This window comes from Choloepus didactylus, chromosome 19, assembly GCF_015220235.1.
Source record: "Choloepus didactylus isolate mChoDid1 chromosome 19, mChoDid1.pri, whole genome shotgun sequence".
Classification (NCBI taxonomy): domain Eukaryota; kingdom Metazoa; phylum Chordata; class Mammalia; order Pilosa; family Megalonychidae; genus Choloepus; species Choloepus didactylus.
Window position 1 is genome coordinate 60,643,690 of NC_051325.1, and position 12,973 is coordinate 60,656,662.

Consider the following 12,973-nt stretch of genomic DNA (forward strand, 5'->3'; position numbering starts at 1 on the left):
ACTGGCCCTGGAGTTTTCAGTTCAGAAGGCACTTTCTGCAAGTTGCTGAGGGAGGCCTCCACCTAATACAAAAATCAGCAAGCTTAAGGGAAATTATTTATCTCCCACTTTGGGAATTGTTAGTTCCGGATGGAGACACCTATTCTGTAAGGTTTGCTGAAAATTTATGAGGCTTTTCGGAATCCAAGAGTGTATTGATTCCCAGTGAGTAAACATTTTAAGGAAATTAAGTGGTGGCACCAATACCAATAACACTAGCTGCTATTTTCCAGGTGTCTGCTCTGTGCCCTTAGATCCCTCCAACAACAACACGGGGCAGGTTTTATTTGTCCAAATGTTACCGACGAGGAAACCGAGGCTCTGAGATGTGAAATTGCCTGGCCCAATGCCACACAGACAGCAGCAGAGGAGAGTTCCAAACCAGCAGCCCCAGACCCTTGTCTTTTCCACTGCTCTGCAGGGGTCTCCGCAGCAGGGCCTCACATCCTCCAAACGCAGTTCCCACCTCTCGTTGCATGTCGCCATCACGACCAGGTTGGCTGGAGATGCGTGGGCTCCACGTGGCAGAGGAAGACGTGGGGGCCCTCAGGAGCCGACAGTCGCCCCAAGGTCACGACCAGCGAGGCGAGGGAAAAGCGTCACATCCTCACCCACTGGTGTACCCGAGGCACGAGGATGTTTTACATCCTCACAAAATGCTGTTGCCTGGGAAATCCTGCTATGTCTGTATTTTTTAAAAAGGTGATTTGAGGAAATCGAGGAGGTATTTAAAACATACTAGCAGCAAACTGAGGCTTTCTGCTTGTAGTAACTAAAGGGCTGGCGGAGAGTGAGTTGAAAGGGGGGTAACTTTTCAGTGTTATCTAATGCCGTGCCAGAGGGCTCTCTCTTTCAGAAACCCTTGGTTGGTGAACCTGCTTCAGGCAAGGGGCCATCAAGGTGGGTGAAGCTCCACAAGGGAGGAGAAGGAACAAGCAAGAGCCGAGGCCCTCGGCTGAAAGCCTTGTGGACAATTCTTTGGAGAAAGAAAAATGCCCAGACCAGGGCAGAGCTCAAGAGGCCCAGGAGGTGGCAGAAGTGTCTGAGACGTGCCCAGGACCAGGGGGCAGCCAAGGTTCTGGGGATGGTGGAGGCAAGGTCAACAGACTGGAGCAGACAAGGAAAGCTCAGTGCCTCTCAGGAGCCATTCTCAAGACAGTGGTGGGGGCCGGAGGTGGGGGACAGGCAGGCAAGCAAAGGCCGGGTGTCCTGGGGGGCTAGGTCAGCCAAGCCAGTCCTGGTTGAGAAATTCAAGTCACCCTCTGAAACCTCCAGTTTGTATTACTTTTTTTTTTTTTTTAAATTTATGCTGCAATGACTTTTAAAAAGGACTTGAGGCAACTTCCAATAAAACACACACACACAGGACAGTGAAAATTTAAAGAGAGAATTTATAATTCATTCAGGCAAAGAGATAAAGTGAGGGTCAAGGGAGTGCAGGTTGGTTATTTGCTATAGATGGGCACTATCTTTGGCTCTGAGCTTCCTGGCAGCCAAAGGAAAATGGAAACAGGATTGCCAACAAAGCTGTCATCATCTGCCTAAAGTGACCGTGTCCATCTCTCTGGAGAGGCCAGCTGTTTCCCAGACTGTTTTCTGGACTGACAGAAGGCACACTGGTGGGCAACATTGCTGATAACAATGAGTCGTTCTCCGTGCGGCCTCCAAGAAACCCAAGGGTGTGCATGGCACCAATGGGGCACTGAGCTCAAAGAGTTAGGTCACTGCTGTTTTCTGATCAGAACTTGGAGAACCCAGGGAAGGCATCAAATGCCAATAATTTCACCCATAACTCAACAAGAATTCCCAACCAAGCCCTCAGGCATCAATAGCTTGCTCCTGTTGAGAGCTTCCTATCTCCCAGGCCTGTCCACTCCATAGGGACCAGGTTCTATGATTATCCTCCATCCTTATTTATGGAAGAAACCTGCTCAGAGCAGGAGAGAACCCACCCAACGCCCTGTGGCACAGCCAGCAAGGTTCACCATGAAGTCTACACTGACCCCCAACCCTGTGTGCCCACCACCTCCTGCTCTGCTGACGGCAAGGCCAGCCTCACATGGGGATGGAGGTTTGGGCTGGACTTTGGAGAACGTCTACCAGAAGACTAGCTGGTGTCCTCTCTCAAGAGGAGGCTCATCCCCTCTAGACGCAGACGTGAGGTTTGCTTGGGTCATCCCAGAGCCGAGCTCTTTCACCGCTGAAGTCCATCACTCAGCGCCATGGGGCTACAGGGTTTTCAGGGTCTTACAAAAGGGTCTGAAGTCTACCCCTCTGCCAATTGTTTTTTTCTGCTGGCTCCATAACATGAAAAAGAGGTCAAAATAAATAAAATGTTTAATGAAATAGCTACAAAGGTGTAACACGATATCAACCAATCATAACTCAACTCTTATCTATGGCTGTGGACACATTTTGTTTCGTATGTGACGCAGACTGTTTTACTATCACAGGTAGGATGTTAAGAAGGGACCGTCTGAAATGAAGAGTCCCCGGGACCTTCAAGAGTGCTCAAATGACACCCAGCTGCTGATGGAGCAAAATGTCGCCCACGAAGAGTTATGAACTTGCCTGGATGTCCAACCAAGCATTTAATTGAATTGGAGGCAAGTGAAAATAGAGTGTTTGCCCCCTAAATTTTGGTGTCTGCTGCTTGGCTCATCTAACCAAAACGACAGCATAGCAAGGGTTCTGGCAAACATGTGATGTTGAGTGATGCCAATTAAAAGAATGCCCAAGCACCCCCCCCATACGACCCATTAGCTAAATTAATTGACCCATTGGATGGGGTTATTTAATATCTGCCTATTGACTTTGGAGAAAGTGTGCCAAAAACAAGATCCCAGTTTTGGCATAGTTGATGCCGAGCTATTCTTCTCCTGACTTTTCTTTGTCAACCAGATCGCTGAGCTGGGCATGGCCACTTCTACTGAGTGTAAAACCACATCATCAACACAGATTTACTTGCTTTGACAGCAGGAAATGCGGCCAATTACCTTAAAAGCCGCACAGTTATTGGGACAAAGGGTGTCCGAGAGGCACAGGCTGCTCTCCACCACTTCACCAATGGAATTCCAGGGGTCAAGAGACCTTCCCCACATACTGCGATGCTGGAAGTTGCATAGGTTACAGGGCATTAGAGAACATATATGGCCCTTGGGGGTAGGAGGTGGACCACACACGTTGCCCGGTGTGACCCATGGCAGTTCCAAAGGGTGGCCTCAGAGCCCCGGAATGTTCTAGCAAGTCCAAGGTCACTCCCACCACTTTTTTCAGTGGGGCAAGTTAGCGGTTGACAAGGGAGCAGCCCATGTGCCTCAACCTTCTTGCTCCGTTTGTACCAGGCCACACTCGACAATCAGGCATTAACATAAATCAAGAAGCTGGGTTTCTAGCTCTGAAAAGGTCTAGCCATCTGTGGCTCATGTTTCTGCTGGAACCCAGTCATGGAGCCCCCTTCAGACAGTCCTCTCCTCTCCCTCTTGTTTGCCACACCCTGCTCACCCCCATGGAGGCCGGGCCCTGGCAGGGCCGGGTCTGCAGCTTCTGTAACGTGGGGGCCCTAGAATGAGGCCCCCACACCACAGCTGTGGCCTGCCCAGTAGAAGGAAGAGGGAGCCACCCAGTGCTGGCAGGAAAGGGAGAAAGCTGGGGTGGGGGCGTGTGCTTGTGCCATTGAGGATGGAGCAGAAGGAAAGCGGGTGCCAGCTCTGCAACCCCTTCTCCAGGAGACTGTTGTCTTCTCACACTGCTTCCTCCAGGTCTAATGCCAAGGCCTTGCCTTTGAGCAATGGTACTAAGCGCCCCTTTTGGAGAGCATGTTTGGAGAAGCCCCCCCACTTCCCGCTCCTCATCACCCCCGCACCAGCTTCACTTCCACTCCCAATTCAAACCCCTCAAAGGTGGCTCAGGGAAACTGCTGGAACACTATAAGCCGGAGGAGCCTTTTGTCCCAGGAATTTTACAAAGTGAAATCCACAGCCCACCCTAGTGCACTCTCCTGACATCTGCTAGCGCTTGTTTTGTACAATAACAATACTGTTATTATCATTATCATTATAATCCTGCTCTGCAGATGAGACGGGCCCTCTCCATAAGGGAGAGAAGGGAATTGGCTCTCATCACCCTGAATAGTGTTATTGGACACAATATATAAATAGCTTGGAATTAAAGGCTGCCTCGGGGCTTTGGGTCTGTAATGGATGGCCAAAGGAACACCAGCTGACCCACCTCCATCATCACCCTCCTGCGGTCATTTGCGAACAGGACAGATAATTCAGGATCTGATTCAGATTAATTGCCGTGTTTTCCTGTTTTCTGCTTACCAAGGGCCACTGTGAAATTGAACTCTGAAAAGTTACCCAAGTCAACCTCGGCATGCAAAAGTTCCCGGTGGCAGCTAATTTCTGGTCTTCTTGGAGCCAAACCCAGACTTTGTTCTCTGAAAAACCCTTTTCATGACCAAGTCCGACGGGCCCCTTGCCCGTGCCTCAGCCATCCACTGGTAGAGAAGCATGCACCACTCGCTCTGCTTGCATTTGAGCCGCCGCGCGATGGAGACGGGGCTCTCGCCCTTGGCGTCTCTCTCGTTGATGGAGGCCCCGTGGTTGAGGAGGAGGCGGATGCAGTCCACCTGGCCCATGGCGGCAGCCGCGTGCAGGGCCATCCTGCCCAATGGGGTTTTGCCGAAGCAGCTGGCCCCTGTAAGAGAAGGAAGCGGGCTGCAGGTGGGAATTCCCGAGTGGCGAGGGTGGGGAGCACGTGCTGCAACCCCTGAGCATTGGAGGCCGCCTCGCCTCTGCTCCAATCCCCTTCTGCAGCCAACCACTGCGCTGGAATGCCCGTGTCACCCTCCTGCTCCAGGAACCTCGCCGGCTTCCCACTGCCCGTGGGGTAATGTTCCAGGTTCTTCCAGACTCCATCCCACCCCACCATCCCCCTGCACCCCAGCATCACCTCCCCTTCTCTCTTCATTCCTGAAATCTATGGTGCTCCCTCATCCTGCCCCGGGCCCTTTGCACAGGTGATTCCTGTGCTAGCAACACTCTCTTTCACTTCTTTTTTTTCTGGGCTAGGTTTCATCCACTTCCTTGGGAAAACCTTCTTTAACCCCCTCCCCGCTGCCGTGAATCTCCCCATATTTGCTCCATCGGCCTTCGGCTTTTTCAGAAGCCCCCGGACACCACTGGCCATGGAATGAATCACTGGGAACAATCTGCTGACTGCCCCTCAGAAACCCCATGAGGAAGGAATGCAGGCTTGTTTTCATCACTGCTGTTTTCATCCCCAGCACGTAGGGCGCTGCCTGGAAAAGACAGGCGCTCGGGAAATGACAGACGACGGGCAGGCTGACTCATGGACAGATTTCACTTCGCCTCCTGCAGATGGATGGGCTAAAGGCAGGTGTCCGATACGGACTTGTTGAATTGAATCAAATTCTGGGTAACAAATATCATGACACAGAAAACAAGGCAATTCAATTAAATTCAGCTGACATTTCGGCAGACAGTTTTTATGAGCTATGGCTGGCTGGTGAGGTAAAAGTTTTAAATAGACTCTCATAACGCCGGCGTCGGCCGTGGTGCCTCCTCCTAGCAGGCCGTCTGCAGAGGACAGAAAACTTCGCAAAGCCGGCTGTAATCTTTTAACTGGTGCTTTCAAATACATCACAGTTCCATCAGAGGAAAAATGACTTTTTATGAGCTTAAAGGACTGCTGGGTTGTGAAAAGCCCATATGTCATTTTATAACAGGAGAGTGGAGAATGGCATTGGAGGGGGAAGAGAGTGCAGTTGGGGCAACTGTTAACCATCGCAACCCGATCTCCCCAAGGCATTCTCTGCCCCAGAAGTTTCCCACATCGGTTGGCAGGAGGAAAATGGGGGAGGGAGCAGACTGGGCAGAGGGAGGCTGGAGTCCTGGCCACAGGCAAGAGAAAAGGGGGCTATTTTGGAGAGTAACCCCTTCTGAGTCCCAGACCACTGACCGAATACCACGTAACAGCTTCTTCCTTTTTCCAAGGAGCAGGTGGGCTGGCCACTCTGAAACTACTGTCTATTGTTCTTGAATACCCATACTCAATCAATCACAGGGCATCTTTTCCCAAAAAATACACCACCTGAAGGGAGGATAAAGTATACTCCTGCAGAATCTCTCCTGCAAAGCCCCATCATCAGGAGACAACACTGGCTAAAGCTTCTGTTTATTGACAGAGGGAGAGAGATGTGCACTCCGGTGGGAGACAGAGGCAACAAGAGTTTGGGGTGGGTGTCTGCTGAGGGAAACAAATAAAAGTTTTGGAGAAAGGAGACTGGCCCACCAGCCAGCCACCAGCAAAGCAATGCCATCTTGGGGCTGGAGCCCTTCGGACCATCCCAAAATCCCAACTTCAGGTGGGGCTAGAACTAATGCAAACAACATGGGGATGTCCCAGCTGTGTGTCCAGTTGGAAATGATAAGCCAGGACACCCCTTGGGCCGCCCCGTGTCTTGGTGTCCTGAATGTCCCATCTTGCTGCAGCACAAAGAATCTTCTCGGGAACTGGCTAAGAGTCGCGGGCACAGCCTCTGATAAGCACGTCCTAAGAAATGTGCCCAAACAGGGTTTCCTAGCACAACAGACACCCTGGTGGGTGGCTGACCAGAGATGCAGCCAGAAAACCATCGCTGAAGGGATGAGGACGACAAGCCCCTCTGTCCTCCTCCCTGCAACAGACCCCAATTCTTGAATATACTAAGCTATCCATTAGCATTACCGTGTTCTAGAAGGTACTGCACAGCATCCGCGTGGCCTCTGTGCGAGGCGATATACAATGCCACGAACGCCCTCTGAGATGCCCATTTCTTCCACTTCTTGTCTTTCAAATGTTGAGAATTAGCAGTTCGGTAGAAAGAATCTTCAGTAATACCTAGACATGATAGCTGGGCAAGATAAAGGGAATAAGGACACAGTGAGTTCAAGTCATTCTCCAAAAGGAGAGATGCGCTTTGCTAGACGGATGACTGGACACTCTTGGGCGAAGTTTGGTTCCAATACCAAGTTAAGGCTCGTGATAGAAACAGAAAGGTGCAAACCCAAACTGAAGAGTGGGAAAATCCCCAGGGAAGGATGGGGGAGGTCATTGTGCACTGCTCCCTACATGTTCAGGAAACACTACTTTACCATCAGTCAGGCTCGGGAGGCAGGAAATTGTTCCTGTCGATGTTTTGAAGAGAAAATAGCTTTTTGGTGTCCAGAGGAAGGTGGTCGTGGCCATTAAGGAAGACACCAGGCAACGCGAAAAGGCCTCCCCAGAGAGGAACAAAATTCTTTGGAGACTTGACGGATTCTGACCTTCCGATCTATTTTTGTGCCTATTGTCTCCGTTAACTTTTGGAACACCCTGAACTCCACTCACAGATGAATAATGGCCCCTTGGTATAATCCTCTTGGGGGAACTGGGTCTTGGAACAGGGGAGGAGGCCTCCAGGTTCCACCTGATGCTGAGTCAGGTGGAAGGAGGTGGAGGGGAGCAGCCTGTAAGAATGGAGAAGGCAAGAGGGATGACAAACCTGAGTCAGGGCAGGAGGGGAAGACCCCACATTTAAACCAAGGGCCAGAAAACCCACCATGGACTAGTTAGCTTGTTGGTGGTGGAGGGGAGGTGGGAGAAGACAAGGCAGGTGCAAAGGAGGGAAAGCAGGTGAAGAAGTGGATGGAGGTGGCAAAAACCCAGCACGGGAGCTCCCCTCTTCCTTCCAAGGCCCAATGAGTGCAGACAGAAGACTTGCGGCAGCCCAGCCTTGCCTCCCTGTACCCCACGCCTCCTTCCCAGACCGAATCCCAACAGCCCTCGTGCACCCAGCCTTCCTCTGGCCCTTTCCCAGCCCTTCGCTACAATCCCATAGTTCCTCATCAGGTCATGGAAACCTCTTTTACAGAAAGTGCACCTGCCACCTCGGGTCAGAGTGATTCATCATCACTGTTGGGTAAACATCCTGGTGCGTAGGCCCCACCATCACCCCCCAGCCACCCCCAGAGCCAGCTAAGAGCCAAGCACAAGGCCTGGCAAAGAGTAGGCACCCACTGTTTCTGCAAGGAACTGATGATCTTTCCCCTCTGAGTTTTGTACTATCGTCGCACGATACACAGGCCCTGCTTGGGGCTGGGCAGAATCCAGTTATCTGGAGTTCTTTGCTGAGTGTCAAATTAGGGTTTCAAATTTATGAAACACATCCAGGAATAGAAAATGCACTGCCTTGATTCCTTTGGGAGGGGTGGGTCATAAATCATAAATAAGTAAACAACAAAATCACAAACCAAAAGAGAGAATGGAAATACTGGTTTCGATAAACATTATGACATGAGTCCTTATCTTTTTCCCCTACTCTGAAACTTTTATTTACTCAATATTCACATTAAAAACTAAGTGATACCACTCCTGCCCCCCACCCCCACCCCCAATTGTTTGGTAAAGTATAATATCCATTAAAAGAGCATGAAAACACCTTACTGAGATCCCCTTCCACAGCCGCCAAAACCAGTTCTGTCCATCCATCACAATGCCAGATACATAATGAAATAATTCCACCAGGAACAACATCATGGAACTTTAATGTAGTATCATCCATCAAAACTCCTAAGGGGAATAATTTTTTCCTTTAAAAAAATGGGTATTAAAGATAAACTATTACATTGGTTAAGTTAAGAGATTATCTGACCTTGGATACCATAAAGATAATTTTAGAACCTCGGACACTAATCTCATTTGCTGATTCCGCATGAGTCTGTTTGTTGTCGTTAATGCTTTTTAGAAAATTAATTTGGCTCAGCTCAAACAGAAGCCAACCAAAAAAGACAATGGCGACAATTCATAGAATTCTGTAATTATAACTTCTCCTATGGCAAAAAAAATACATGAGTCAGTAAAGCCATTTTATGAGGCAAACTCTACAAATAGAACTACTTAAACCTGAAGTAACTGTATATTAGAAACAGCACAATGTTATTACGCAAGTTATATACGTTAAACTAAAATACTAACTCTGGGTAATGCTGTCATTAGCTGGCTTGAGGGGTAAGGAAGACAAAAAGGTGTTGGATCTTTCAAATGATAGCCTAGGGCAGGTTTTCTCCATTCGGCACTGTTGATGTTTGGAACTGGATGATTCTTTGTTGGGAGCGGGATGGGGACTGTGCATTGTAGGATGTTTAGCAGCATGGCTAGATGCCAGGAGTACCCTTTCCCCAAGTCATGACAATCAAAAACGTCCCCAGACATTGCCACACGCTCCCTGGGGTACAAAATGGCCCTAGTTGAGAGCCTATGGTAAGATAAGTAGCCCCTGGTGACATTCACCACAACTTGGCGTTGGGTGTTAGATCACCTTTTGACTATGGCCAACACCCAGGACCATGCTTACTCATATGAAGGAATGGACGGGGGATCTCCTACCACTTCATAAATTCAGGCTCTCTGAGGAGGACTGTCAGGATTAGAAGGGAATTATAGAACGTTCTAAGGAAGTGCATTTGTATTCAACATACACGCTTCCTTACATAGCCATCTACAGCCTTGCTTTAAAATAACAGTATAATTTGCTTTCTTCATAAGCAACACATAAAGGCAAAGTCTCAGCTCTGCCCAAGGTGGATTATCACATATTCCAAGTGAGTGGAATTCATGAGTTGTTTTATTTTGTTTTGTTTTTGAGGCTCGAATGTTGACTTTGCACCTGTTCTACATATTTTACCTACATCCTTTAAGGCCTCGTGGCAACTCTGCAAGGTGGGTCTATCTCCCTTTGCCCACGGCAACCTGAGGCCCAAGCAGCCAGGAAGGGGCAAAGCCGGGATGGGCCGGACGGCCCCTGCCAGCACCGCTCCAGAAGCTTCTGGAGGTGGAAGTAAACTGGGCATACTGATTAGCAAATCTGTTCGTTAGGGTCCCATTTGTTCTAACATGGAGGATCATCAGTAATCAGGCTAAGTCAGACAACTTGACTCCCTAACAACTTTGAAAATACCAAGTAAAGCTGTGTTTTCCGGAGAAGTACAAGAGTGCCATTCGCACACCCTGTGCAGCTCAGGGAGAAATCAGAGCGTGCTCTCTTTCACAGGTAGGCAGCAGCTGCCTTCGGCCTAGACAGGTACTAATTATTGCCAGCTAAATAAATTATTATAGGTGGCAACAGGTGAGTGAGGGCCAGACGGTTCCGTGGATTTGCTGACCCCATTTAGATTTGTGTGTCTCAAGGTCTTCAGCCGCATTATCTCACAAAATCCTCCCTAGTAACCTTTGAGGTGGGTAGGCTGTTTAGAGGCAGTGATCTAAATATCTTCTCACAAGCTACTAGCACCTCTCATTTTCTTTTGCAACCGCTGAGGAGGTCACGCTTCTACCAGTTGCTAAGTATTTGTTGAGTGATAGGATTGTGACATCAGAGTTAAGTCATCCCCTCTTCTTCATTCCCTCTTAGCTTCCTTGAAATGATGGCTCAGCAAAGTTCATCCATGTAAATAAATTAACCAAAGGGGGTTCCAGACATTTGTAGTTCAGGACACATAATTTTCAAATTACTTGTTTCAGAAGTCTTACTAAGTCCTTCAACAATTCACCTCATTTTTTTTTTAACATGTTAAATACAGACCTGCCTCAAGATCCATTTCTTTCTACATAAAGCCTCAAAAAAATATGTCCAAATATACCTTTCAAATACTCATATAGGAAAATAAATATATCATTAAAAATGCTTAACCTATTTCAAGGAGAGCAAAGGAAGGTATTTTGGCCTGCAGGGGACATGTCGCGTTTCCTAAGTCATTTCTATCTAAGTCCAGGGGGACCCCGCAAAGAATTCTACCCGTTCAAGGGCTCCGCTCTCGGGATTAGTAAACTGAGCCCCAGGAGGGCAGAGCCAGTGAGGACAGAGCTGTGGAGACAGGCAGCTTTCAGATCTCTGTGTGTCTCCATCACTTCTCGGCCCCTGCAGTACATCTGCAGTCCTCTGCACCATTTCACGTTTGCTGCGCAGCAGCCCAGAGATTTTTTTATATCTTCATTTTCTTGAAGTGTTTTGCATTGATTTCAACTGGGTGGGGAGATGGTGGAGCCCATGGGCTTTGATCCTGTTCTCATATCCTAAATATTGTAGGGACTCGGGACAAGGAAAGCCACGTCCTCCGGTGGAGGGAAGGAGATGATGGAGGGAGGGATGGGCTTTAGGGTCTTTGCCTCCCACTGGGTAGTGACCACATGGGCTGTGTCAGGGAAGGAGGCTTTGGGGACCCGACTTAGCCATGGGGAGCTTTGGGTGCTGGGTTCTGATTCCAGTTGGGCTAGTTTCGAGCTCCCAATGTGGACAAGGACACAGCATGGGATTTGGGTTCTCATATGGAGTGGATTAGCATCAGTATTTGAGGTTCAAACATGGATGGGGTTTGCTTTGAGATTTGGGGTCCCAGCGAAGGCAGAATTTGCTCGTTTGGGAGATACTGATGAAGCCAAGGTTTGCTTTGGGTTTGGGGGGACTGGTGTGGCAAGGGTTTGTTCTGGGATTGGGGTTCTGGTGTAGTTGCGGGGGAGCTTGGGGACTGGCTCTCAGATGTGGGCAGAGCTTGCTCTGAGTTTTGGGGTCTGGATGTGGGCAGGGATCACCCCAGGCTTTGACGTCCTTACAGGGACAGAGTTGGCTGATGAATTGTGGTTCTGATGCACACATGGTTAGTTTGGGGATTGGGGATTCAGAATTGGGCACGTCTGCCTTGGAATTAAGGTCATGGGTGGAGTCTGCTCTGGGATTTCGGCTTCTGTTGCAGCGAGCAACAGCTTGGGGATTTGGGGTTCAAACGTGGGCAGTTTGCTCAGGGGCATGAGGTCCTGAGGTAGGCCGGGTCTGTTTCCGGCATTGGCATCCTGGCATGGACATCGCTGTTGGAGAATTTGGGGTTCTAAGGTAGTCACAGCTAGCTTAGAGATTTGGGGTTCAGTCTGGGGCAGGGATGTTCTGGGTTTGGGGGTCCTGAGGTGGGCAGGTCTCTTCAGGCTGTTGTGTCCCGGAGTGGACACGGTTGCTGGAGGACTTGGAGTTTGGATGGTCACAAGTCCAACACAGGCACTTGGGATTTCACGAGTTTGGAGTCCCAACATGGGCATGTTTGCCCTGGCCTGGGGGTCCCCTGAAGACAGGCTTCGCCTCAGACTTTGAAGCCTTATGTGGACGTGGCTGCTTTGAGACTTGGGGTCCCTATGAAACTTGAGGAGGCTGAGGATCTGAGGGGCTGAGGAATCCTGCTGGGTGGGTCTGCTTTGGGATTTGGGGTCCTGCTATAGACAAGAGTTGCTGGGGCTGGTGGTTTTGATGTAGCTAGCTCACTTTGCTGTCCTGATGCCTGTGGGGTTTGTTTAGTGGACTAAGGTCCTGCTCTGCCCAGGGTTTGGCTTGAGGTCTGGGCTTGGGAAGCTCCCATGGAGCCAGGGGTTGCGTTTCTATCTGGGGTTCTGAGGGGGGGTGGGCTTGGTTTTGAGGTCGGGAGTCCTGGCCTGAAGGGGTCTGGGAGTCCTCACGTAGGCTGGCTTCCCTTTGGGACTTCAGGTTCAGAAAGGGCTGGGCCCCCCCGGGTGAGCAGAGAGAAGACGTCGGGCAGGGCCACCTTGATCCAGGTACTGGAGCCGCTGGAGGTTGAAGGGGATGCCGACCATGAGCTCTAGCTCCTCTTTGAGCTCCCGCACGGTCATGTCAGCGCGGCAGTCTGTCGCTCGGAACATCTCCCCCGTCTCCTCCAGCCGCACCCACATGACGAAGACACGAGGGGTCCAGTCCGGCGACCGGCTCGCCGCCCGCGGGTGGCTCCCGAGCCACAGGCTGCGGCCGCCGGCCCAGGCGGGGGGCTGCGGGCCCACCGAGCCCGCCCTGGACCCGCCGCGCCTCGGCGCCCCGGCCCTCGCGCCGCCCCGC

General features: G+C 50.3%; 1 protein-coding gene across 1 annotated transcript; it reads right to left on the reverse strand.

The window, feature by feature from the left end:
* Positions 1-1,448: 1,448 nt before the first annotated feature.
* Positions 1,449-12,973, reverse strand: ANKRD60 (ankyrin repeat domain 60). The gene is made up of 4 exons (XM_037811397.1): positions 12,669-12,973; positions 8,525-8,655; positions 6,793-6,958; positions 1,449-4,740 (listed from the first exon to the last, which is right to left on the reverse strand). The coding sequence occupies exons 1-4, from the start codon at positions 12,811-12,813 to the stop codon at positions 4,439-4,441; spliced, it is 744 nt and encodes a 247-aa protein (XP_037667325.1). The 5' UTR covers positions 12,814-12,973; the 3' UTR covers positions 1,449-4,438.